The 27,252-nt window shown below is 34.9% G+C and overlaps 1 protein-coding gene across 3 annotated transcripts in view; it reads right to left on the minus strand.

The window, feature by feature from the left end:
• SEC24B (SEC24 homolog B, COPII coat complex component) overlaps positions 1-27,252 on the minus strand; it is a 43,348-nt gene that overhangs the window by 5,597 nt on the left and 10,499 nt on the right. For 2 of the 3 annotated variants that reach the window (XM_032686297.1, XM_032686298.1), the window contains exons 3-20: positions 25,314-25,499; positions 20,005-20,109; positions 16,908-16,988; positions 15,469-15,650; positions 13,696-13,880; positions 12,457-12,559; positions 11,480-11,606; positions 10,754-10,863; positions 9,705-9,817; positions 8,188-8,306; positions 7,782-7,837; positions 7,259-7,465; positions 6,527-6,650; positions 5,746-5,904; positions 5,183-5,356; positions 4,445-4,555; positions 3,066-3,241; positions 1,363-1,500 (exon numbers count right to left, since the gene is read on the minus strand). In XM_032686297.1, the coding sequence (XP_032542188.1) occupies positions 1,363-1,500; positions 3,066-3,241; positions 4,445-4,555; positions 5,183-5,356; positions 5,746-5,904; positions 6,527-6,650; positions 7,259-7,465; positions 7,782-7,837; positions 8,188-8,306; positions 9,705-9,817; positions 10,754-10,863; positions 11,480-11,606; positions 12,457-12,559; positions 13,696-13,880; positions 15,469-15,650; positions 16,908-16,988; positions 20,005-20,109; positions 25,314-25,499 (2,456 nt within the window). The remainder of the gene's footprint in view (positions 1-1,362; positions 1,501-3,065; positions 3,242-4,444; positions 4,556-5,182; positions 5,357-5,745; positions 5,905-6,526; positions 6,651-7,258; positions 7,466-7,781; positions 7,838-8,187; positions 8,307-9,704; positions 9,818-10,753; positions 10,864-11,479; positions 11,607-12,456; positions 12,560-13,695; positions 13,881-15,468; positions 15,651-16,907; positions 16,989-20,004; positions 20,110-25,313; positions 25,500-27,252) is intronic. The other variant, XM_032686299.1, reaches the window with a different exon arrangement.

The following is a 27,252-nucleotide window of genomic DNA, read 5'->3' on the forward strand; positions in this document are numbered from 1 at the left end:
ATTAAATAAACTAAAATCCCTATTTAAAAATTTCATACTGTAATGCCACAGATCAGAAGTTTTGGGGGATTTATGCATAATTATGAAAATCAAGCTACTGAATTCCACTTGGGCAAGTTCTGGGCTTTAATCAATGGTCTCAGGAATCAAGTGCTAAGAGGAAGGAAAACCAGCAAAAACATTAAAAAATAATTCTGTAATATATATAATATTCTAAAGAAACAAGAAATTTAAGAGCAGCCTCTGTCACCAATACTTTAAACTGAAGTAATACTGACATTAGCACTCTGTTATATGATTTAAAATGTGTTTTGTCAATTAATTTCAATAGGTGAAATAAGCCCTATTATTTGTATTATAGTACTAAAAATAACTGATCTGAAAGCCTCTGCTAATAAAACAGGATCTGCTAAAGACACTGGTGGTTCTTTACAGGACATGCACACAATACAGCATTTGAATCTAAGTGCCTCAAAAAAAACTTGACAAGGTTAGTTGAAGTTGGCTTCTCAAATGCTTGGAAGGGTGGAGTATAAAAAGACTAACTAATCAATTCCTCTGAAGAACACTGAGTTTAGACTCACCTATTTGAGTTTATGAAATACCTCAAAAGAAACTCCGAGACTACAAATAGGTCAGAGGTTGTGCTGAACAATACCACTTCCAGAGAAACGACTCAGTTTATCCTATAACACTTAAAACCACATACTTTTCCAAAGCTAGCAACTACAAACTCATAAAAACTTACTTAAAAAAACCCCTTATTTTTGCAATTATAACTAACTTTGACCTCAAATAAAATTCCGTCTTACTTCTTACTATTAAAAAAGTGCATCCATTTCCTAGGCTACCTCTGTAAAAGTTGAATTAATAAAATCTGGTTTCATACATGAAATACCTTCTCAGTCTGATCATGACCAGTGAGAAGTACAATTCTGTTTTATCCACTTCAGTCTGAGAAACCACTGTTATTATTGCAGGCAACTTTATCTGATTTCAGTATATGAAACCTAGATTCATCCACCAGATCTACTTCACCCATTTCCCCCACACAGGTGTAAAACACAAAAGCATACTGAAGATGTTTCCAATGCATAGTCTTCTCTGCTTTCTTTGTGTAATAGAAAACCATGGAATTATTGTGGTCAGTGAAACAAGATGAAGGAAAACCACAGTTTTGCTCATAACACACTACTGTACTTGCAACTGAAAACTTGAAAACAAATATTTTTCTTGATTTTTTATAGCTTATGGTAAATTCTCCACTTATATTATAATAACAACTTAAATTATTGCAGCACAACATCACATTTAACAGGCCACTAAAACTAGAAAATGCTGCAAACAGGCTTCATACATTACCTCATCAGTCAACTTGTCTATTCTGTACAAGTTGGGATGTATCATCTTCATCAAATGAACAAGAGGCTGGCTCTTCATCTGGCACATTGCATATACACGATCATCCAGGCGAGTGCTCGTGCCTGTCCTGAATGCTTTCTGTAAGAGAACAGCATTGCTACTCAAACAAACCCTGTATTTTATGTCACATCTAAACAGTGCATTTCAGAATTTTGAAAGCATCAAGCAAAGATGGCAAAGCTTCTGTACAGAAATGTATCTCTGTGAGATAGATCAGAATATGAATCATAGAGCTTGAATAAAATAAGTTTAAAATGTAATCCATTCTCCCTTCTTACTGATAAAGGAGATTAAATTTCCCCCTCAATCTGTCTAAAATTTGCATGAAATTGAGCCAGCATTTCTCATTTTTACTCTTGACAAATGCTACTGCCCTCTGAAACTCACCAATGTAAGCTATTATGGAAAGATATCAGACGAGCAGAGTCCAAGCAAGACACTTATGTGCATAAGATTAACTCTGATTTTACAGTAGTAAGAATTCATTGTTAAGGGAAAACTTTGGAAGGGAAATATACTTTCATGTTTTATAGTGAAAACTAGGCTCTCCCAGGATAAAATTTGTTTTGTAACTCCTTCCTACTGAATTCCTCAGATTCCCTTTAAAAGCAATTGTTAAATGATTGCTGTGAGAAGCAACACAATGAAGTAACCATCATGTTCTGACTCATTGGAGAATATTCCTATAATCAAAGTTCATATTCAGTTCTACAGCAAAGCTAAGTACATCAGTCCTCCTTGGTTGCCACAAGTATTTTGGTTTGGGTTAAAAAAGATAACAAAAAAACCCCTCAAAAACCAACCCCTAAACAACTTGTTTTCTCAGCCACTCTTATTTCTGTCTTTTATATGGATCTTCTTTATAATAAATGGTCTGTTTTTTACCCATCATTAACTACATTACTTATGCAAGTACCAAAAGATCATAATCAGTGTATTAGAGGCTGAAGTAATCACTTAGCCAAAGAAAATAAGTGATTATGATTACATCTCTTACCAAACTTGCATAAAGGTTTATTCATCAAAAGAGAACAAACAACTCTCAGACATGAAAATCTTTAAGCTGTGAGATTTATTCATAACAAAACCCTGCAGTAAGTTCTTTTTATGTATGATGTTTGGTAATCCAAAGATATCACAAAAAAAAAAAAAAGTAGTAACTAGTTCTATGTGACCTTTAAACTATATCACTTGAGTTTCTGTAATAAATTTCACCTTATCTCCATGGAAACTAGTTTTTCTTTTTGGAACTTTAAAGTACGAAGTATATGTATTGAAAAATATTTAACTTTTCCTCCATAAAATAAAGTTGAAGAAGTACTAATAAGCAGTTTTCACCAATCTACACCAATAAGCTGCCAAAAATCTGAGAAATGCTAACTGTAACAGTACAGATATCCTTATTTTCATTGTAAAATAATATAAAACAAAACATAAAAAAATCAAAATTAAATAAATACACCAGTAATTTAAAATAAGCTAATACAGTCATCTTCTACATGAAAGTCCTGTAAGCATAAAGATAACAACACAATTTTCATCATTTTAGAAAAGTGTAGACATTGCTTGACCTAGAACTGAAGATTTCCTCAAATGGAACAAAGAATTAAATATCAAACATTAATCCACTAGATTATACATACCTGTTTGAGAAGAGCCAAAATATAGAGTGGAAACAGCTTGAGGGAATTTGGTGCTATCAGCATGGACTGCTGCAGATTTGAGGCAGTTGACATGTATGCTGCCAAGGAGTCTACCACGGCATTAACTAAGGCATCTCTTGCATCTGCAAGACTAGAGGAAACTGAGCGATCCACAGCTGTTTGGGGTAGAGGGATAGAAGAAGTTATCAGAGATGGCCTCATTCATTCCCTTGAATTTTGAAAATATTAGTTGAGCTTCTGGGTTTTGCTTTAAAGACTAAAAAAAAACAAAACTCAAAACCATGCCTGAGGTCCTAATTTTTTTAGGAGCAAATCAGATGACTGTCCATACCAGAACTCACTTTCAAAATTCTTAAAAATACAGTGTGGCTAATTTCAGCTCTATCGTTTGTAGTCTTGGAGAACTGAAAGAAATTTTTAAAGCTGTCATATACAGTTAAGTCTAAATATAAATCCTGTTTTAAACCTTATACAAATAACTTAGCTATTGCTGAAACTCTGCTGCCCAACCTCCAAGATAAGATTTGCAGCAATTAATTTTGATTTCCACCATCCTCCCCAAGAAATTTCTCGTTATTTTCTCCATTATTTCAGTGGCATAATTGTGATAAGTGTAAATGCAGCTTCGCTTTTCTCTGCTGAGCAAGGGCTGCAAATTCTTTGATTGGAGGAAGCCACCTGCTGGACTGAATGCACATTTAAGAGGAGATCACAGAATTGTTTGGGTTGGAAGGGACCTTACAGATCATCTAGTTCCAGCCTCAAAAGATGTAGAAGTACTATTTATTTCTTCTAATTGATTTCACTACTAATGTACAACATAGCTGATACTAAAATGCTGCACAGAGTCACACACATTTGGTGTCAGAGATCAGTCTACGAAACATCTACTTATGACACGCAAGTTGGGACAAGTAAGAATCCTCAACCCAGCAAGAACAGCATAGAAGCACACAAAACTAGTATTTGGATACACTGTTGTCAGAAGTTGCCTTTTAGTCTCCAGCAACTCATAAACTCAGTCACTGTCTCTTAAGTAATCCTAAAATGCTTAAGTTTGAGATAACAACTATGATGATGATACAAAAATGAGAGTTTTGATCCAAGTATTCTTTGTTCTTTAATAAACTCTAAAGAACGTACGGCTCCTTTTAAAAGATTAAGGTCAACCAAGTATTCAGAAGAAGGAATATTTCGGTTCACAGTTTTGATATAACTTTGATTTTGTCATCTGTTGCATTCTCAGGCTTCAGTGTGCTCCAGTTTAATACCCAGGCTTCATTTACTATTTCATTTAAATGGCTGGCAAAATTAAGAACGTACAAAGAAATACTTGAATCTTCTTGCTCTGTACTCACCCATGTTGGCTAAGAGGCAGACAACTGCTTGTACATCTGCTCCCGCATATACATCAGCCAATGAACTTACTACGGGCAAGCAAAGTGTGTGCACTCGAATGCGACGTTCACCTAAGAGAAATCAGAGGAAATCATCATGAATTATCTCCTGCTAGAAGTACACAAATTCAGTCTTTACTGCATATCTCCTCTCATCTAAGATGCACCCATTTTATAAAAACATACCAGTCAGGAAATTGATTTAACACTGTCTCTCATTCCTGTCTCAACCTGTTCAAATTCTGCTCTAAAGCAGCACAAGTTGACTTACAACATCCACAGTGTCTTGATCCTACAAATGAAGTACATGGATTTCCATCCCAAAATTTTGTGGCATCTTCCACTATAGAAATTAGCTGCTATTCTTTAATGCCCACCCAATGTAGTAGCAACTCGTTCCAGTTCATCGTAAGTCTGTGAATTTGGACAAAGTGCCTGCCAACATGTTACTGCTTGTAACAATGGTATCACTTGTAAGTAAAGGATTCTTGCTGAATCAGATGTAAGATGCAGATTAATCACATTATCCCATCAAAACAGACTTCATAAGGATTTCCATTATGTGATTAATTGCCAAGTAGGCTCACTAGCCTTGAAAAGATTCTCTTAGGGTATAGTGTACGACAAAAGGCTGTGGAACCAACTATACAAACGTATTATAGAAAAAGCCCACTGGGCAACTAATTTGAATTTATTTACCTTTGCTGGAAGTATACAAAAGAGCTGTTTGAAAACAAACCAATGATGTGTCAGTCAGACTTTCCTCAATGGACATTTGCACTGCAAATCCAGCATCAGGATTGACATTAGCAAGGGACAACAAATCAGTAGATCGTACAAAAAAGTTCCCATGAAAAGTGTGTATTGAAAGACCTAGAAGCAGATTAAATAACTCAGTTTAAAACAGAATGGAAAGCTCTTATCAATAACTAAAATCCACAGCCCTCAAGCTAGGTTTAAGGAAACAGTAAAAATTCTATCATGCAAAATCAATTACATGAATCATTAGACATTTCAGCACGATCCTGTAGAGTTCATGTTCGATTCTGAATGCTCCAAATTGATGCCCTTACATTACACATGTCAATTTAAAGCAAGATCGTGCCATCAACTAAAGAACAAAACAACGCCAAAAGCTAATGTAACACATACAGAAAGCAACTACCTTACTCTTCAGAGAAAGAGAAATAACATGAACTTAAGCACATTGAAAATGATCGTTAACACGCTTACGCCAACTTTTCCATGTATTTAAGACATACCTTTTGTACATCTTATGCGCATAACTGCTTCAAATCCAATCTTTCTTGTAAGGTATCTTTTCAGGTCTTTTTGCAACTTTTCGGCCTGAGCAGGATTATGGGTACGATGGAAAGATGGATAGTAATAGATGCATCCAGCAGAATACTTGGACATGCAAGCTGTGAAGGAAGAAAAGATATGGTTAAGAGGTAAAATTGTAACATGAAGTCAGGACACAAAAATTGTGTCCAGCCTTCCACAAGACACATCTATTAATCTTTTTCTTCATACGACCCACACCTATAAGACAATGAGAACTGGCCCAGCCTCAGGCCACTGAACACAGCCACGAGCCACCTCGATACACAATGACCTAATTATACACTGAGCTCAATAAACACCTCCTTTGGCAGCTAAGACTGAAGTGCCTGCAGAAAAATTCGATGGTGTGGAGGTAAAATTAAGTGTGTGCACAAATCTTGGATTAATATCAAAAGATGAAAACTCTGTCCTACCCCTACAATTAAACTTTATTTATTCCTTGCCATCTGGCTGTTTCCTGTTCTTGAGCAGGAGAGAACATTCTCATTTAAAACTGTGAAATCCTAGAATAAGTTGTCTGATACCACCAATACAATATTTCTGTTCTTTACTGCTATCAACTTCAAAGTCAATTCCACTGCAGCATGAGCTGCAATTCCAAAAGTGCAAAAATATTTACATGATTTAAAAATTCCTGAAGCAGCCTATGCTTCTAAAGAAAGACAACAGAGCAGAAAGAGGGAATGAGGTACTCCTTACCAAGAGAAGCTAGATCAGAATATTGTGAACTTAAGAGAAACAAATCCACAGCAGTTTGCTGGCCTGAACAGTCCAGTGCCAACTTCTTATAAAAGTCCGTTGCTGGACCAAGATGCTGGACCACCTTTAGTGAATAAATTATACAGGGAAGAGTTAATCGTGCTTTTTAAGAGTTCATGGAACAAAAGACATACTAGTCAGCAGCAAAGTATCATAAGGAAGTCTCCTTTAGACAGTAACTTACAGGCATTCCCACCTTCAGAAACTATTTCCCTTATGTTCAGTATTATTTAAGTTTGCATTTACAAGCAGTTATGATCCTACTTTCGAGGAAGTTTACATGCTCATACAAATAAACTCATGCAACTATGTACCACTTATTGGATGCTGTGAACTACAAGGCCATAAAAATAACAAGAAATCATGTTTTAGGTCTACAGTTTAAACATCCACACTGATAAAAAACTCAGGTTGATATTAACCAAGTCAGAAATATTTGCAGCTTCTTTTGCTTACCAAGGAAAACTATGAACCAAAGGTCCAAAAGACAGCTCGGACACTTTGAAACAAGTAACACCACACATACATGTGTGATCTTAAATGTATAAACATAATTTAATTCAGTGAACTGCTATAAACAAGAAGCAAGCATTGATCTGCAGAACTACACAAGTCAGAAAGACATGGCCAATACTTAGTCTCATGAAATGAATTTGAATGGAAGTTTTTTACCTTTGTGCTTGACCTTTGATTGGGATCTTCTCTGGAATGCAAAAGCCCTGCTCCCAAGGATGGTAACTGAGTTTGAAAGACAGATATCCGACCACCCGTTGGAGACATCAGTTTAAATGCAGCCTGAAGAGCAGGGCCCAGTGCACTGTGTGTTTCTCTTGTATTAGTGAACATATTTGGTAATGCATTCAATAGGTCTTTTATCAGCTGCAGAACAGATTGAAAGGTGTTTTATGAGACTTTACAAGCTTGAGATTTTCTGCTGTTTCTAAAAAGTTTTATTACCATAACTGAAGTGACAAAATCTGTACCAAGTATTTCAGTTTAGTTTTAACACGTTAAGGAAAATAAAGGCATAATTTTAGAAGTTATGATGTATCAAACTACATGTAATACTTGTATAATTAAAAATTAGCATTGGAACTACATATTATGAAGGTAACTTTGAATTCAAAGTTTAACAGGAATATCTAATTTGAATATTTACCCTTTAAATTTAATTATATATTTTAAGCAATCATACCTCTTTGCTTTCATGGAGATTTACAAGTAAACTATCTGGCGTAGGCAGGAAAATATCTGCAGGGAGAATGGAAAATAACATTAAAGAAAAAAATAACATTAAAATAGAACAAAACACTTCATTGCCCACTGCTATTCATACCATGAAATAGTCTAATTTTCTGATAGGTGTGTTAGAGAGAAAAACACAGTCTATACAAAGCTTGTCTTATTCAAAGCAAAATTAAGTTTTGAACTTCACATTTTAAACATCACCTACGCTATAGTTAGTGTAAGACTACTTTTCAAAAATATACATTCAGTAACATTGACCTAACACCAGGATAGCTGAGAGATTCTAATCTTTCTTCTGGGAAAAATAAATAATAGATTCTCAAAAAATCAGCTTCCATTTTCTTTTTACTTACCATCAATATCTGAGACAATCAGCATCTGAGGCTGAGATAAACCTTCTTGCAAGTTGTAAAACTGAACAGTGCTGTCAAACGTTATGAACCCTATTCTTGTTCTTGAGTCTCCAGGCAGCCTGAAGCATTGAAAAATAAACTATTAAGCCCTAAATCTCTCTCTCAATACATATACATACTCAGAGCTCCTGCTGATGTTAGCAGAAACTCAGCTCTAGTGTACAGGAGTGAAAGGAGAACATAAGAAAGGAGATCTGAAACACGAATACAAGCAATATTCCCTCAGTATTTTCTGAAAAGCTGGGATAATGGCACAGTTTACAAGACCAATGATATGGACAAGCACTCACTAATATATTGATATTTTGCTCCAAGAGAGAACCTAATAGGTTCATTTAAACATTATACTGATACATGAAAGAAGGCAGTTCTTCAACAGAAAGCAGTGCATTCTGCTCTTTCATAATTCAAAAAACCCATTTACTAATGTAGTTACAGAGTACTTACAACTCTAAACCAAAATCCAATGTCTCTACAATGCAACTTATTTATTGCCCATGGGGACCATATTTCAGTAAATGGCATTAAAAATATAAAATTAAAAACTAAAAGTAACTTCTCAAACAGAATATAAAACATCAGCAAGTGCTGAAAACCATGACAGTGACCAAAAACAAAAAAGACGACTACTGTTGTTACCACCTAGGTATATAAATGAACTGGTGTACTGATTTTCCTATAGACTTCGCGTGTTTCTGAGAGTCTCTTAACAAAATACCCATAAAAAACTGAACAAAGAAGGACTAAACTAATAAATGGAATAATTTTATTGTACATATTGGTTTCTTCATGAGCAATCAAAATCAAGTTCCCCAAGAAAAATTTGTAGAAAGGAATTTTTGAGCCTTCACAGGATTAGTTGTCAAAATACATGAACACAGTGAAGCTTATTAGCCCTCACTAAAAAAGCACCAGCAACAATCCCATGCATGCTGTCCCAGTGCAAAAATGTGAACAGACAGAAAGCGGCACAGGTAGATCTAGGTGGATCCAGCATGCAGCATCTTAGCCATTCCAGCACAAGAACTGGACAATTTAATCTCTGTAATTTAGTTCATTTTTGTTGCTCTTGGCAGAGGGGAACACTGCAGTGTATAGATCTTTGTACAATTAACATGTTGCTAGAAGTTATAGCTAAATATTTTTTGCAGATAAGTAAGTAAATTATATGCAGATACACCTTTAATCACATTCAGGGAAGACAGCCCTCACCATGTAAATTGTTTCAACAGCTGGGGTTTTCTTGGTTTTTGGGGTTTTTTTTGATGGTTTGGGTTCTTTGGTTGGTTTCGTTTTTTTAGAGATGTAAGCTGTATTTCAGAATTCCAGGCAACAGAACTTCTGCCCTTTAGGGACAGGATGTTTAGACACTATATGCAAGTTTTTTTCAAAACTGTAAATTACTATTGTTCATAACAACATGTTGGCTGATTTGAAAAAATTGTTTATACTCTTACTTGTCTAGGTTTTCCAGCAATGACTGGCAGACTATTGTCAAATATCCAGCCTCCACTGCATTATGTGACACATCTAAAACAAATAAATATACCGCAGGCTGAGGAGGACGAAGCTACAAGGTAAAAAAAAAATAAAAATAAAAGAATGTTTAAAAATCATATTCAAAGAAATGGTAAAATTGATTAATCATTAGAAAGGGAAGTGGGAAAAGGGAATACTTAGAAAAATGCAAAGTATACAGTATGCAATAAAAACAATTTACTAAGAGACGTGTGGATAGACTTAACCACAACTCCCACTGGTTAATAACTGCCATTTGTAATAAATATACAGTGTTATACTTCAGAAAAGAAATTTGATATATTAGTCCCTCCTTCCAAGAGTCAACTCAGACATGACATTTATGAAAGATATGGAATTCACCCTTCTATAGTCCGCTGTTCTTTCAGTGTGATGCATTAAACAAGGTTAAAACATTCCACCTACAACCTTTTCCCAGCTCTGTAATGAGCTCTGTTTATTCACTGCCAAATGTCTCTGCTACAATGTTTCAATTAAAAGACAAGAGAACAATTTACTTTTGCTGCTGTTAACAGGGCCTTTTCCCAGGCGTTGTTTAACTTTTTTGGAGACAAGACTACTATCACAGCAATTGTAAGCTGATTACTAATAAGAATAATTTCTGTCACAATTACTAACTGAAAATTTGAAGCTAAATTAATTTGCTTGTTATTCCATTACTGGTCTTTCAAAACCTCCTCAAAACAATGGGGAAAGCCAGAAATCACATTGCATTGGGTTCAATGACTGTGCCACATTAAACTACACTGGATGACAATACACACTGAATTGACTTTAACTGACAAGTCTCTGAATGTCTGCATTAGCAAAAACTCAAAATATGAATTTTAAATATTCTTTAGTGTTAAGAGGATCTTCACAGGAAAATTAATACACACCACTGGAGCAATATGCAACATTATTTTCAAATGCTTTCATATTAAAATGCAATTGCTCTTGCTCAAGTTACCATGAAAACGTTTTTTACCATATAGTCTGAGGAAGCAATGAATTCCACTGTAGAATTTTGCACCTCTGGCCGTTTATGAGGCTCTCCATAAGACCGTGTCAGAGGATTATACATAAATTCTTCAGGAACTATAAAAAAAACGTAATACAGATTATATTTTTGTCAGCAAATAAAAAACATTATTACAGCTACAAGCAAAGTAATGTGGACACATTTCAATTATCACAACAGGAAAAAATTCACATTAAGGATACATAAAACGAAGGAACACTTCAAAGATCTCGAGCAACATCCAAGTTAAGTAATTGGAAAGAAAAGAAAGTTTATTTTAAATAGTACTATATCCCAACTATAAAACACCAATGCAAATAGAGCATTTCACACCAAGCAGCAATCTGTATTGCTTCTCATAACCCCTGGCCTGGACTGCAGACAGTAGTAGCTGTCATCATGTTTCCATTTGCATATTGCAACAGCAGTCAATGGAATAGGCTGAATTCCTTACACAAGTAATCAGCATTATATGAATACATTTTCTTCATCTCCCACAAGACTGCAAAACAATCTTTTGCTTCAAAAAAATGCACAAGTCATCTGACTTAAGATGTTTTTTAAAATCTCTGGATCATAAGAACACTGTCACTTTAATCTACATTTTAATCTAAAGTCTCCCATGGACTGATATAATGCAAATGCTTGAAAGAGATACTATAAATGCAAGCATCTCCTGCTACAGAAACTTACCATCATTAACTCTATAGCACAGATTGCATTTCCACCTCCTTTGATCAATGAAAGAAACAAAAGGGTTGATATATGTCCTGCAGGATCTGCATCTTACTATTGTGCTTGATGTTATTACTGGTAATTGCTAAAAAGAAACATGGAAAGCTGTCACAAAGTTATATGATACATATCGTGGAAATGTGCAGTACAATTCATAAAACCTTCATAAGACTACGTATTCTTTCATCTTTCCTTTTAGCTTTCTAGTTTATTTTCATACAGAGTAATTATGATGCCTTACTAAAAATAACTTCCCCATTAAAAACAAAAGAAATAACATTTAATTATTGTCTCAATCTAATATCACAATCAAAGATGTAGTAAGATTTTAAATGAAAGTACTTTAAATTAGAGCTACTATGGCAAGAAGAATTATGAAAGACAGGACCACTTTGAGTGACTAAATATGAGAGAGAGAAAACTTTACACAAATAACACACATTTTATAAAAAGAAGTTATACCAGACAGTCATTCACCTTTTTACATAAATACTAATAAATCAGATGGTGAGGAGATGCTTAACAGTTATAAATACATCTTCAATCTTGTACTGTGCTTACTTTCTGATGAAAGCATTTATCAGGCCAGTAATACACTCAACACGAGCACAAGAGGGCTCTGTAAACACCTTTTCAAGAGCTACCTGACAGTTGTGAGCCCAACACACAGAGCAGTAATTCACTGCTTCAGAGAACCACAGGCAAGCAAAGATTTCCAACAACAAGGAAAAACTTCTCCAAAGCTTCTCCCTTATGAATTTCAATGAAGTAGCAATTTCAAGGCTTTTTTTCCCTCCTCCTAAGTCCTAAACAATTTTTTGGTACTTCTGTTAAATTAGGACTTATAGTTCATTGTCATTTTTTGTTTGAATGAAAATAGGACAAATGCACGTATTCAATACACACTCTAAAAAAAAAGAAGTACGATACTTTACCGTTAGGTCCCTGAAGGGATGCAGCAACAAACCCAAAGGAAGCTTAGCTTTGTTTAACAAAGCCTGTGTTTGTGGAATATTTGTCAATGTACATCGAAATGAGCTGAAAGGAAATAAAAAACATTATATTGAAAATTAAATTTTAAGAGATGTTAAAAACATTGTGTTAACACCAGATTTTAAAGAACTTAGAAATTTAAGAAATCCTGTGTTTTACAAAGCTGGTTTAATAAAAAACAAAATGCAAAGAGATTTAAAAAAAGGCCTCCTAAAGAAACAAAAAAACCCAGTCCTCCACTCCCCAGTTTAGCAGCTCAGCAGTGCAAGTATACCAACTTGCACTAAAGAATCAGAACTGCTTTAGGTACAACACTCAATGTAAAAATACGTATTTTTCTGTTCATTATAAAAATTTTTCCAATGAAGGAACTACTGAAGGAATACAGTATTTACTAGTTCTCAGAAAGTAATATTCACATAAGAAAATGGTAGAAAAGGATCCCAAATACTGAGTAGTGTCAAAATCTTTTATTTTGTGTAACATGGAGGATGGACTTCAAGATAATTTAAGGGACACTAAAAAAACCCAGTGCAGAAATACTGCTGTCCAAAGTGATCCATACTGAAGAATGATTTCTAGGCTCTCAGCTTTCCAATTTCTGTTTTCTGGTGGGACTGTGTGTTGTCACTAGAGCAGTAAGGACACTGAGTCACTTTGGAGCAACAAAGAATACTTATTTTGGAATTAAAAACAAAATCTTTGGGGAATAGCACTTGCCGTTGTACCCGGCTGGACTTGACTTGGGATAGTTAATTAATTCTATTGTTAAACAAAATGTTAATCAGAGGTGAAAGGATACATTATTCAATGTATTCAGGCATGATCATAATACTTTTCCAGAAAAAATCTCGTGCAATATTACAAAAATATTCTACTGCATAATGTTAAGGTGTTTATTAAAACATTTTTTTTTAAATGGATAAAACAAGGTGAAGATTAAGTAGACTTCTCAAAATATTAAGAAATAAGCTACACTCCCGCTGCATATAATGTATTCTGATGGCAGGATAGTTTCAACATTTGTGTAAGGATGTAGAGGATATTTTCAAGTGAAAGAATTTTTATTAACTCATCACGACAATTTAAATTCAGGAGTCAGTTTACATATTTTTTGACACTTTAAATAATTATTAGTTACTGAAAAACATAAGATACCGTTCTAGACACAGTACACTCACTCTGGACTGCAGTTTAATTTCCTAAGATCAGAATTCAAGTTAGGCACAGGTGCTGGAACTGAAGACACTGGCAAAATATTTCTATCATGTGTAAGGTTTACTGGTCTCAAGCTTTCTGGCTGCTGAGAATGCTGCAGACTTAAGCTTCCTAAGGAAGAGGACAGCTGGTTCACACCTGGATATTGCTGAAAAAGGTAAGAGCATGACAAACAGGTAAACACACATTCATGTTTAAATAACAACCTTAAACCTTCTTGTAGTCCCCTTTCTTCCAGACACATATTGAAAAAAGATACAGCAGCAGTTGTAACAAACCCAAACAAACAAGAAGAGCGTCGTATGGTAGAAATTTAAAAATGCTAAGACAAATGTGACATACCTTCTAAATATGTATTATCGGACAAAATTCAAATGCATGACACAAATCAACACAGGAAGTCACACATAATCCTTCCATCTCTCCAGGCATAAGAAAACAAATTACTAGAAAGGCTGACACAATTTCCGTCCCTGCACTCTGCAATGTAACTTTTGTTGCAATGTAACTTTTTCAAGTTACGGACACTGCTTTTATATATTTATTTTTAAACTAAAACCAAAGAAGAGGAGAAAAGGTTGCAGTCTGGTAGTCTAATCTCTTACTCAAACAAGGCTATCTTAAAAGTCAGCTTATGTTGTTTAAAAAAAACTTGAAAGTTAGTTTAGACTTGTCCAGTTGAGTTTTGATAATATCTAAGGATTGACAATTTTATGGCACAATCTGTTCTAGTGCTTCCCCACTCCATTCCTGAAGAATTTTCTCTTTATGTGTCCAACCAGAATTCACTTGCTACAACTGCTGTTCTTCTACTGTGTGCTCCTGAAAACAGCCTACCTGCATCTTATGTTATAGTGAAGATGAAGCCAATCCTTTCAACTTAAAAAAAAAACAAACAAGGAATAATTTCTTCCAGGTCACATTTTACATTACCTCTGTAATGTTCCTGGATATTATATACTAAGTTATGGTACTACACTCAGATCACTAAGGAATTGTGATCACCTACAACAGCAGTTTCACTCTATTTGCCAGCTGGCCCTTATTTCAGAAAGTAGGATTTGTAAATCAGTACATTTCTTTTTGTTGACCTCTTCACACATACATTTCTCTGCACTGCTTCAGCATTTCTATTTTCCTCCATGTCTGTCTCTTCTTCAGATTTCACTGCACTCAGGTGATTGACATGTATGACAGGAGTCAGGTGATTGTACATGATTTCTTGGGGGTTTGGTGCTCTCTTTGCCAGGAAAATAGAGCAGATGCAGTCAGCCTGCCCCATCACACACACAGCCAGCACAAGCTCTACAGAGCTCTTTTATGTGGACCCTATGCCATGCCTTGCTCATGAGGTCATTTAATGCTTGAGACCATAGCCTATAGTAGTGCTTGAATACATGCAGATCAAGTACTTCCTTATGCTTCGTCATGGTGTCCTATCAGTGATGTTCAGCTCTGAAACACCAAACTTTAAAGCTGTGGATGCTGCTAATAAGTGGTGAAAAAAAACTTGTTCAGCTTAACTATTTCAAGGCACACTTAAAATTTTCATTCAAAAGCCTTCAATGAGTTTAGATCCAGAACTACGACATCAATATTATACTTAATACTTGTTGTCTCAGAAATTATAAAAATAAAATAGAAAATATGAAAATGAAAGGGGAAATACATCACGTAGAAAAAGGTTTTCCCAGGAAGTTATTTGATGATGTAACTTTTCAATTAAAAGTACAAACCTGTGGATAGTGTTGAAAACCAGGATGGTGTCCTGGATTACTGGGCTGCACAGAAGTAGTTGGTGTTGCATTTTGGTAGCCAGGCTGCAGTGCTGGATATCCGTAACCAAAGGGCTTTGAAGCTTTTGATGTTTGTGGGACTGATGGAGCAGGAACTGGGCTGCTGGTCACAGAACGTGTATCTGAATGGACAAAAGAAATCACACAGAAGGTATTGAATATACTTACTATTTCCTTCTTAATTTAAATGTAAATTCCTAAATGCTTTACAAACAACATTTCCATTTGTAAGTGTTTTCATTATCCATCAAGTTATTTTTCTGCACTGAAAAAAGCAATTAGCAAGGAAGATTACTGCAACTGCAGTGACAAAGATGACATATATGGGAAAATGACCACAGACTTTTATAGTTACTACTAACAAAATGTTGCTTTACAAAAAGAGGCAACCTGAAAAGTACTTCAATTGAATAAAAAAAAGAAAAAACCTCTTAGAACCACATTTTATTACAACATATATATTTGATATAAACCACAAGAGACCATTCATGCTTAGTCTCTGCTCTACCACTTCTGAATACTGTCAAACAGAAGGCTAAAATCATTCTATAATTCTACAATGACTTCATTACAAGCTGTGTCTACATTTAGAGAATAGTTTGGTCAGCTGAGCCTTATGTTTTCACAGTATTATAAGTGGTAGACGAGCAATTATGCATAATTAGTCTCTTTTGCAGTTTATAACTCTGATGCAAGTTTCTCCTGTATATCCCTGCAGCACAGGAATATAGAAAAAAAAGAGCCAGAGGGGTAGGCCCTCCAAATTAATCCAATTACCATTTAAAATACTGGTTAACATACTTTGAATAGCATCTTTTCCACTTGTTCTTAATATAGCAGCTCTACAGATTTCAAGACCAAGGCAGTCAGCTAGCAAGTTCATTTAGAAACGACCTGACAGTTCTCCTATCTTTAGAGCTAAAAATTAGCAAAATAGCAGCCATTTTCTTTAAATGAAGAAAAAGAGAAGAAGAAAACCTAGTCCAAGCATCTCTGCAAGCTGATATTGCTGGTGGTGTGTTGACTTCTGTGGTGTGTGAGTCACTATTAGAAGCTCCTACTGTCAACACAATCAGGCATACAGTATGATCTAGAGAAAGGTGCTGCTTTCACATTTAGCATGTTTTCAGTACTACCCTCAATACTATAATGGAAAGTATGACACGATTCAGGGAATTTTTATTAAATGGTTATGTCAGCTTAAACGTTCAAACTGTGAAGTGACTAAAAAAGGCACGTATGTTTTCTCTGATGATTTCCCTCATTCCTTTCATAGGTATTTCCTTTCATCTGCTTGTTAACTAACAATAAACAACACCAGAAATAATAAAAAACCACATTTAAGTATTTAAATAAACAATTTAAAACGAACAGTTTACCTGGATAGCCACCTCCTTCCAGGGCATCATAATTGTTCAGAACAGGAGAGGCACTGCTTGTAGTAGAGGAACTATCAAGTGCTGGGGGAAGAAAACAGTTTAACTTTAGATACGTCAGAAATGCCAAACTTTTGATAAATAACAGACTGAGAATTTTTTTCTTAAAATTTTGATAAGAAACTGTCAAGAAAGATCCTGGAAAAAAACCCCACCACTTCAGTCCTAATACATGAAAACTATTACCACTGCAAAAAGGAGAGGGAGGAAGATATAATTAATAAGATATTAAAAAACAAACAAGGACATACCCAACAAATAGCAAGAGAGATCGACAGGAAAAGGACAAAAACAATGAAAAAAGTTCTTTCTTGAAATAAATTTTTTTTATATTAAACCAAAAGCTCTTTCTAGAGTACCTCAACTGAAGCCGTGCACATTTTTAAAATATCCATTCATGACTTTCTTCACAACTGCAAACAGCTGAAGATTCCCATCATCAGTGTGGGATGTGATTGTGCACCATCCCCACCTTCAAGCCAAACTGTCAAGTATTTAATTCTTCCCTCCTTTATGTCCTGTTGTAATTCACAGCTTGGTTTCCTTTCAATCTAAAGTTTCTATTTTCCATTATCATTGACAAGAGGTCTCAGCTTCAGTCAGAAAAACTACTTTTCGTTCAGCCAAAAGTAAAAGTAACTATGTAAAAGTAAGTACCAAAATTTAACTAGACAATATAAAAAAAGCACAACGAGTACATACATAGTTGTTAGTACTAAAGAGATTCTTACTGCTTACTTTTTAGTTTGACCTATGCATAGATCTTCAATATTTTATTGTAAAACATTGCAAACAAAAGAATACTTGAAAACATCTCTTCCAATGCCATTTCAGACACATTTCCAAAGAAAAAGGGCTGAAGAGATAAAATGTATCTGCTCCTTAAAGCACATCGAGTCATGAAGTATGACAGAAAGAAAGAGTCTATTTAAGAATTAAAATAATAAAAAAAAAAGAGAATCACATGTATCATTTTTGTGGTAGAACAGACTTGGAAGATTCACTGATACTGTTCTACTCAGAAGGATCAACCATGACCACACATTCCATTGCAAAGCTGAAAGTATTTCAAGGGAGAACTTCAGTGGAGGAAGATTTGAGATTCGATTGCCCTTCAACTGAGATTTCCAAGTAAAGAGACTCCTACCTATGAAACATAACATCACTGACATTTTGGACACAGCAATACCATGGCACCATCATGATGGTATAGATTATTTTTGAGCATTTCAAGCACTTAGCTAAGTGCCTTTAAAGCACTTAGTTAAGAAACAGAAATACTATTAAAATAACAGCCCAATACTATTAAAAAAACCCATAACACTAAAAATAATATATTATTTAAAATAAAATTTAACACTGTGACATTCATACAATCTTACTTTTCAGATTTTCCCTCTTTTTTAAATCCTGGAGGATTTTATCTTTCTGTTCTAGAAACTGAAGGAAACAGGACTCCTTACTTTGTTCCCCGAGTAGGAACTTTTAAGGGCTTTTAAAGCTTTGCCAAGTCCTACTACAGAAAAGCCAAAATATACCTTTGTTAGGTCAACAGAAAACTTGAGAAGCTTCACAATCATAAGCAACCAGATTTCCTACATCTATTTTTCATAAAACCACTGTGACAGTCTGAGCTAGAAACCTGTCTACTGAATCTGTTTAGGACTTAACATTAATTGCTGGTGACAGGATGCTTATTAATCAGGTAGCCTATGTATTGAACCTGGGTGCCCCTTCACTCTTTTCCATAAGATAAATTTAAACACAACGATACTGCCAAGGCTACAAGTTTCAGTGAAGTACAGAACTTGAGAGAGAAAGATGGTAGGGAGTATGAAACTTTGTTTAGGGAACAACATAATAAGAGAAAGGTTACAACTAATAGAAAAAAAACCAATTGACATATCCTTTGACAGAAACCTCGGCATGGGAACCCAGCACACTGTTCTTAATTATGACTGAATGTCATAACTGTTTTGCTCCATTCTTCACAGAATTAGTATGAGTACACTTAGCTATTTTCACAGTATTCTAGTTGATGATTTAATTATTTTAATAAAATTCTGAATAATATGGCACTTATTTTGTTTTCTGACTAGTTACAACAGGGATTACAAGCTTATAGGAAAAGCTACAAAAGTTTGCTATTCCAAATCAATACTAAAAGCCAGCACAGATAAACAGGAGTAGTATATCAACACAAGGTATGTGCTATTACTTCAATCTATCAACAAGGGTAGTAGTCTAATGCTTCTCTCAAAAAGCTTTTTACACTTATATAGACAGTAAAGACTTCTATAAGTTCAAAGAAAAAATGTTACCATAATTCAAGAAACTAAGGTGAGGAGAAATACCAAACTCACAAACCCAAGCCATTCTGACAAAACACAGGCAGAGTCCTTGCAACCAAGTATGTAATATATTTCAATCTATCAGCACAAACTTCTTCTTAAAAAGTTTGATTTTTTTTTTAAAGTTTTCCTACAAAGCAAGCAGATTAAAATTGAACCTATATGCCTGACCATAGAGATACATCGTAGAAAAAGAAAAAAAATCCAGCACAGATTAATTTACTGTCATATAAAGCATGCTTACTACCTTTCAGTATTTACTTTACTACCTTAATTGTCAGAGTTCCCTATGCATAAAATGAGAAAAAAGGTAAACACTTGTTTAATGTACAGCATCTCGTTGCTTAACATAAGCAATTATCAGTCTAAGTTCTACAGCTAGTTAAGAGTTTAAAACCCATTCCAAATCAAAATATTAAAAATGTGAGTCTTGCAAGTTGTGAATATTACTTTGTTAGATCAATAAAATATCAGATATTAATATGACCAAAAAAACCCCCATTTGTTGGCCACTGAACTCCTTTTCGTTTACTACACTAGTAACAGTTGGGAAATTTCTAGTTAACTTGATACATGATCAGTCAGAGTGATGTTTTGTCTTAAAGGAAGAAAAAGTTTCAGGGGATGGAAGTATGGAGAAAACCTTGAGTAAGAAGAGAACAAGATACTGGTGTAAAGCTAAAGCCAACCTGCTTCCTCATCCTCCTCATCCTCTTCCTCATCATCTGAACTTGATGACAAGGGAGCTGGTGCAGAGCTAGCTTGATTATTAACATATCCACCATACTGCATGCCTGTGAAGTGGAAAGCACAAACATAAGAGTCAGACAGACAGGAAAGACATGAAACGAAAGTCACAAATCATTGCATTAAAAGTGAGAGAAATTAGCTGTTCTACAGAAAATCCCAACATGCAAAAAGTTAAATCTACAACCCTAGAAGCAATTTTTAGTGGGCTAGTACAGCAAAGTATTAGTAGCACATGGAAGTTAGAAAACTTTATACGTGTATATGTGCATGTGTATCAAGAAGTTAAACACAAACAGACTTCCTATGTATCTATTTAATATCAGTTTGTCTACTGGAATACTTTCACAAATTAATACAAAGAAATGAATGACTTATTTCCAGATAAACTCAAATTATGTCACGAAAATGTTTAGTATTAATTTTTGCTTGGCACACCTGCCCCTTTTAAGACAAAAATACTTCATGCTGGAATTCTGAACACTGTCAGAAATGAATGAAATATACTGCTGTTGCCACATGCCAGAGTACAAACACACATACAGAGAGCGCAACGCAATCAGTGAAAAATTAAGCTAAGTAAACCTGAAAATTTGGTTTGTCTTATTTTTAAATTAGTGCCTAAATTCAGACTTATAGACCCATATTTAAGCACCTAAATACACTATTCACTTCTAATATCTGGAGACAATGCAACAACAGTTAACTGCTGTCACCTTCAAAGCACAATCTATTAGATTTTTTGGTGGTTTTTAATTTGTTTGCTTTTATAATATCTACTCTAAACATATGTGAACAATACACAAAAGCAACACACAAATACACCATTTTAAAACAGAGTAAAGCATGCAGCAATGGCTTATAATTTCCTAGATGTTATTGATGCAATTTCAGCATCTCAAAGAAATCTTAAATTTCTCTTGTAACAAGGCAGGGTTAGCAAGGATTTTAAATATGCTTGTAGTCAGACAGTGATATCCTAAAAAAATGCTAGTGATCACTGTTTGTCTCTTAGCAATCTAATGGATTGCTATGGCAAAAAAATATCCTAATTCTTCAAAACTCTTTCAAAATTTTTCAGATTCTTAGGAGTTTGAGGGTTTTTTTCCCCTGTAAAGCACTGTGGCACCACTGAGTAGAATTCTTGATTTTAATACTATAAAGCACTAGAGAACTGTCATGTTATGCACAATCTGAAACCATCCTGGTAAATAACAATATCCCGATCCACCACTTAAATCAACTATATCAACCTTTCTTTTGTTTAAACTGTGGGCTATAAATGCTGTTAGGTTCATGGCTTTTTTTAAAAGGGTTAGCAAATGAACCCAAGAGGAGCACTTCAATTTCACTCAAGAAAAAACAAAATAGAAAAAAAAAAAACAGAATCAAGGTGAAGAGTACCTATTCAAACACTTGAAGCAAAAAGAAAAGAAAGCAGAACTATATAACACTCTTGAGAAGCTGAATTTTCATAGAGAAGTTAGTGCAAGAAAAGAATGACATACTCCTTTATCTACTGCATTAATACTCATACAATTCCAATAAAGTTCTTCCATAATTCAAGTAGTCACAATGGTGAAGGCAAAATCATCTCAAGTGGAACTGAGGACATACAGCGTTTCAGTTTTTCCATACTGCTAAAACACAGGGATACTTTTAACTGACTTCTAGTCCCATCTATTATGAAGTTTACTGGATGCACTTGATAAGAAGAATACAAGAAAATCATTCCCTGTGCAAAACCAGGCTACAGCTAAGGAGACTATGTCTTTTCTCAGGCCTGGGAGAGCTACCAAGGAATAAGACAGAACAACTGCATTACTGTGAAGGAGAAAAAAAACAAGTTAAAATAATTAACACGCAAGTAAAAGGGAAAAAAAGTCAGGATGACAAGAAGAAATGCGGTGTAACAGAGAGAGCCAAATTAAAAGAAGATGCACACAACGTCAGGGTGCAAAGACAGATCTCTAATAAATATCACTCACATAGACAGGAAGGAGAAAGAAAGGATATCTACCTGTGCATGACAATGCAAAAATTCCAAGCATGCGCAGATAAGAGAAAAGGACTGAATTAGTCATTCTACTCATGTTACTTTGAAGTCTTCAGACTATTTCTTTGAAAAAACCAAAACAACCTTCTATTCCCAAAACTCCCCTTTTTCCAGTTACTGTACACCAACATAAAGGATGCAGCATGTGTTCAGAAAGAATACAGGAAAAAAAAGAGATTAAAAATACATGCTAGTGACACAGAAGTTAAGGAATCGTGAACTATGTCACTGTGATTCCTCTGGAGGCAGGGATGGTTTGTCAGCCTTACGAGTTTGCATAGATTTATTTTTATTGCCAACAGTACCACAATTTTCTGCCTTTAGGATACTCCTACGTTGTGCTAGTACAACTGTCTAGAAAAAAAACCCAACCCTGAGTTTAAAAAGTCCTTCTCAGGTGGAGAGGATAACCCATTCTAGTTCACTGCCCAGTAATGCTACCAATAGGTCAACACAGGGGACAAAACAAATTGAAGGGCAAAATGGGTGGCTGCAGACAGCAGTTCCAAGTGCCATCATGTGCCTAATCATATTTTCTGTTGTGACAACTCAGTTCTGCTTAGTATCTTTTACATATTTGCCAATAACGTTAAAATCTCCCACTTTTAAAACTGCAAAAGCTAATTTTGAAACCATTATTTATTTTGAGTCAGGTTATTCCATAAATCTGGCTCAAAATGCAACCACATAATTTAAATCATCACAAATTTCTTGGACTGGAGATTTCTAAACCCTGTGACCGCTGTACCTGTAATATAACAATTTTGCACTCTAAGGCTTTATCCCACTACAATTTACAGACACGTAGAAATACAGGTGGGAGGACATAGAAGATAAACTGGCATAATATCTTATTTGCCCATGAAATAACCCAACTATTTACACATTTAAAGTTCAATCACCCATGTCACAGAAGACTTTAAAACATAAAGTGCACATTTTATATGGTTTAAGTTTCCTAATGGAGGCCCCACCAAAAACAAATGAAATAACTACATGCAAGTACAAACTATATTCTGAAGTTCTTTAACTGTCTCTACTCATAGCCATAACCAATTTACTACAGCATTAAGATCTTAATATTAGAAATAGTAGTTCTTACAAAATGAGCCCTCCTCTTCTCTGTTCTTAAACTCTTTGGTTTAGATTAGTTTCATTTACTCATCAGCTCCACTCACCAACATAAAACCTGAGGAAGTCTACAAATAACATCCAGAGAGGACACAAAATCTCAAATTTTATGTCTGCAATGCTGTTTTCAAGTAAATTAGTTTATTTGAATTAAATTTGTATGCATAGTTATGTAAGATTAAACAGGCTTTAATACATTTTAAGGTTTATGACCTGTTAGGACATAGCCAAGTAAACAACTAGAATTTTTAAATTCTGTATAGGAATGCGCCGATAGGAGCCCAAAATAATGAAATCCACTTTAAAAATTAACTCCAATTGGTTTTTCAGAATGCTTTCATGCAGACAACAGTATTCTATAGTAATTAAAAAAAAAAAAAAATCAGTCCATCTAATCTCTTCATGAGAAACACACACTTGGAATTCTAACCCAGAAAAATATTCAGTATGTGTGTTCTATTTTTTCAGTACGTTCATTTCCACAAATAAATTTACCACGTTTAACTGCTGTTTAAAAAATATTACAAGAGCACAGTATGTATTTCAGACTCCTCAAATGAAACTAAGGAAGAGTCTGAAGTCTTCCAATGCTCATAAAAACATACGTAAACACAGAAAGATACGTGTGCAATGGCATGTAAATGGATTTATTATTGATTATACTGATGTAAATAAAACTAGATCAATACGAACTCCTGACAACTTATCTTTATAATGCCGACATATTGTTGGTTTTAAAGTGTGCTCATTCAGCTGTGTATTGCATTAACCTTCACTTAAACGGAAGCATTTGAACTTAGTGAAGAATTCAGCAGTGACTGCAGTGATTTGTAGTTACTGTACCAGGTGTTCACACATTTTACAGGAATCACTGCAAGAACATACACATTGCAAGTCAAGGCAATCAGAGTTAAACAGCTAAAATCCTTTTTCTCATTAGAAACAGATGAAGCAATATATTTTTTCTAGCAAGCACACCTACAACACAAATTCTACCTATCACCAAAATCAATCATAAAACTGTGCAAGAACCACAGTTCCAGAATTTGATTTATTTTTCTTAGAATGGTATGCTGTACATAGGACTTTATAGCAATGAACAATTATTTTTTGCCTGTAAGATATACAGCGATGATTCACGGACAACTTATATTCTCCATTCCACCAGAAAAAGAAGGAAATGGAATAAAAGGGGTAATTTAGATATTTATGTCAGAGGATTTTGAAATTTAAGAATAAAAAAATATGCTGTGACAATCACACACCTTACTTTTGAGAATTATTTTGAACATTAGACATATCACATTTTTCTGGATAAAACTAATGCCTACTTCCACCTCTCACACAGAGTTCTTTACCTATAAGAATTTCAAATTCTGAAATTATCAAGAGAAAACATGGACAAAAATTGTGCAGTAAATTAGATTTGGAATACTAGATACAGAAACATAACAATCAAGAGGCAAGTCATAACATCAGTCTAAAATTAAAATGACTGAAGAAGGGTCAACACCCAACTGATTCTTTGTCAAGATGATACCAGCATCAGAACAGGGAGGAGCTTGTACAAAACCTCTGTTTTCCCACAAGAACTCCTGCAGCATCTTTTCATGGGCAGCTACAGCTAGGGAATAAAACAATTCTATCAGTTTGAACTTAATACTCAAACTCAGTGTTTCCCAGTGCAAATTGCTAATTTACACTTCATTTTTCAATACAGACTAATTACAAAAGCTACTTTTAAGACCACCTTCTAAGAAGTTAAAGTAACAAGCAGCTTTTTAGAAGAATAAGGGAACTAAAAGAATGGTTTTCTGAGCAGGAAACGTGTGAGACTGCCAACAAGACAAACAAGCCAAAGACAAAGAAAATCAAACGTAAGTGCTAAGAGAAGCTAGAACCAATGTGAGGTAGAACAAGAACACTAAGGGAGCCTGATGAGAAGCAAGAGATGTGCTCCAGTCAGACAAATACAGAAAAGCAGCAATAAAACTTCCAGCATTCACATGTGCATGTGGAACAGAGCAGAAGTCTGTACTTTAACTTCCCATTCCCATTTAGTACCTTCCTGAAGGGCCAGCTCTGGTGACTGTGTAACAGATGGTGAAGATGATGGCTGTGAAGAGAGGCTTGGAGCAGGTGACCTTACTGATGAGACCACAGCAGAGGAAGCAGATGTTCCAACCCCAGGCTTGGTAAATGGAACATTCTGGCTCACTGAGTGCACGGGCTGTGAAGAATCAATGCCACCTGAAAACAACAGCAGAAAGCAGGAACCCTTTGTATGTACTTGCACAGACAATTACACAACACAAGCAACCACATTCGATTTCACAGTAACTACAAAAAACAATACAGTACTTCAGAGAGAGATGCCTTCAAATAGTATATATGGACAGGTTGGTTTCTTATAAAAATGAAATACCTGTAATGCTAAAACTCTGTTATAATGAACAAACTGCTCTGTCAACTAACAGCAAAAAGGAAAGCATGATGTAGTAAGATCCAGACTAAGCAGAAGCTAATTTTTGATACATGTCCACGACTCTATGCTTTTACAAGTTACTCTTCCCAGTTAAGCAGAATGTAGTCTATCTGAAATAACTCCTCCTCAACATCCCTCCCACAGGCAGGAAACCTCAAAGTCTGTTGTGCAGTAGACCAGTACTCTGCCTCCTTCACACTGCTGGCACTTTGCAACTTTGGTACTCAATTATGAGAACCGTATTCCAAGCAGTCTGTTTCAATCAACCCTGAGTACTCCACAGAACTTCTGATGTGTTTTAGATATCTGGACTAAAGGTAATCTGCTTTAAAAAAAGTCAGATTAATGCTTTGAGACATTTGACACAGTTTAGTTGAAACTTCTATCAGGTAAGGACAACATAACTTCATTAAGTTAGCTCTTAACTAAGGGTCGTTCTTTGCTTAGAAACTGAAAAAATTCGTATTATGTGATTCTTTCTAGAAAAACCCTGACAGACTGAGCTGTTAAAAATAAGAACAGAAAGGAAATGGTTTGACCAATAATACTCAGTAAACAGACACAGAAATTAAGCAAGAACAAAATTCACCATGTACTCATTAAAGTTACAGAATTCACTAGAGGACGCACAGGTAATATTAACTTTGCTTCCTCTGCACATAGAGCTGTGTAGTTCATCGAGCCTCTGACTTTTCCTTTAATAATGGAGGTGACATCTGGAAGAACTTTATGGGCAGGTTGAGGTTGTTGAGGTTTCCTTTAGAGGGTGAAGAGGTGGCTTAAAATGATCCTTCTGCTTTTCTTGTTTACAGTCAAAATTAACAGCAAACATTTTCACTATCTTAATGGAACTTTTTCAAATACAATGCTGAGCACACATGCAGTCTTTTCACAAGTGTTATCAAAATCAAAACTATGTATTTTCCCAACATATATACAATTTTCTATGAAATGTATTTTTTAATTTAAATGTACTTGCTATAACCTCTGTTTCTACACATTGTCTTGCAGATTTCCAATGGCAGCATCAGCACCTGTCAGCAGAAATGTTCTTATTAGAGTGACTACATAGCTTTCTCAAGCAATATATGCAATTAAAACAAGGGAATTTCTTTGCCACATTAACGTGCTTACCCAGGTTTTGTAGCAGAGAGTTTTCTGTAGGGTTACAGTATTTTCCATACTTCAAGTCAATAGAGCAGTGCTTGTAGCACTGCTGTAAACAATGCTAAATGCTACAATGTCAGTGTCACACGTTCAAAGCCAAATAATAACTTCCTGCCAAATACTATTATCTATTCTCAAACAAAGGTTATCCAATACTCTTCAAAAGTACATGGATCTTTAAATGTATTGTAAAAAAAAGTTTTTAAACTCCAAGCAAAAAAATGTATTCTTTTCTCTGTACAAAAATCCAACTTGCAAAATTACATGTTAAACAGTATTTGAAGACTCTGAAGTTTTTGAAAGCCATAAGTAACCAAGGAAACACTTGGACAAAGCTGGTAACTATCATCA

This window comes from Chiroxiphia lanceolata, chromosome 4 (assembly GCF_009829145.1).
Source record: "Chiroxiphia lanceolata isolate bChiLan1 chromosome 4, bChiLan1.pri, whole genome shotgun sequence".
Classification (NCBI taxonomy): domain Eukaryota; kingdom Metazoa; phylum Chordata; class Aves; order Passeriformes; family Pipridae; genus Chiroxiphia; species Chiroxiphia lanceolata.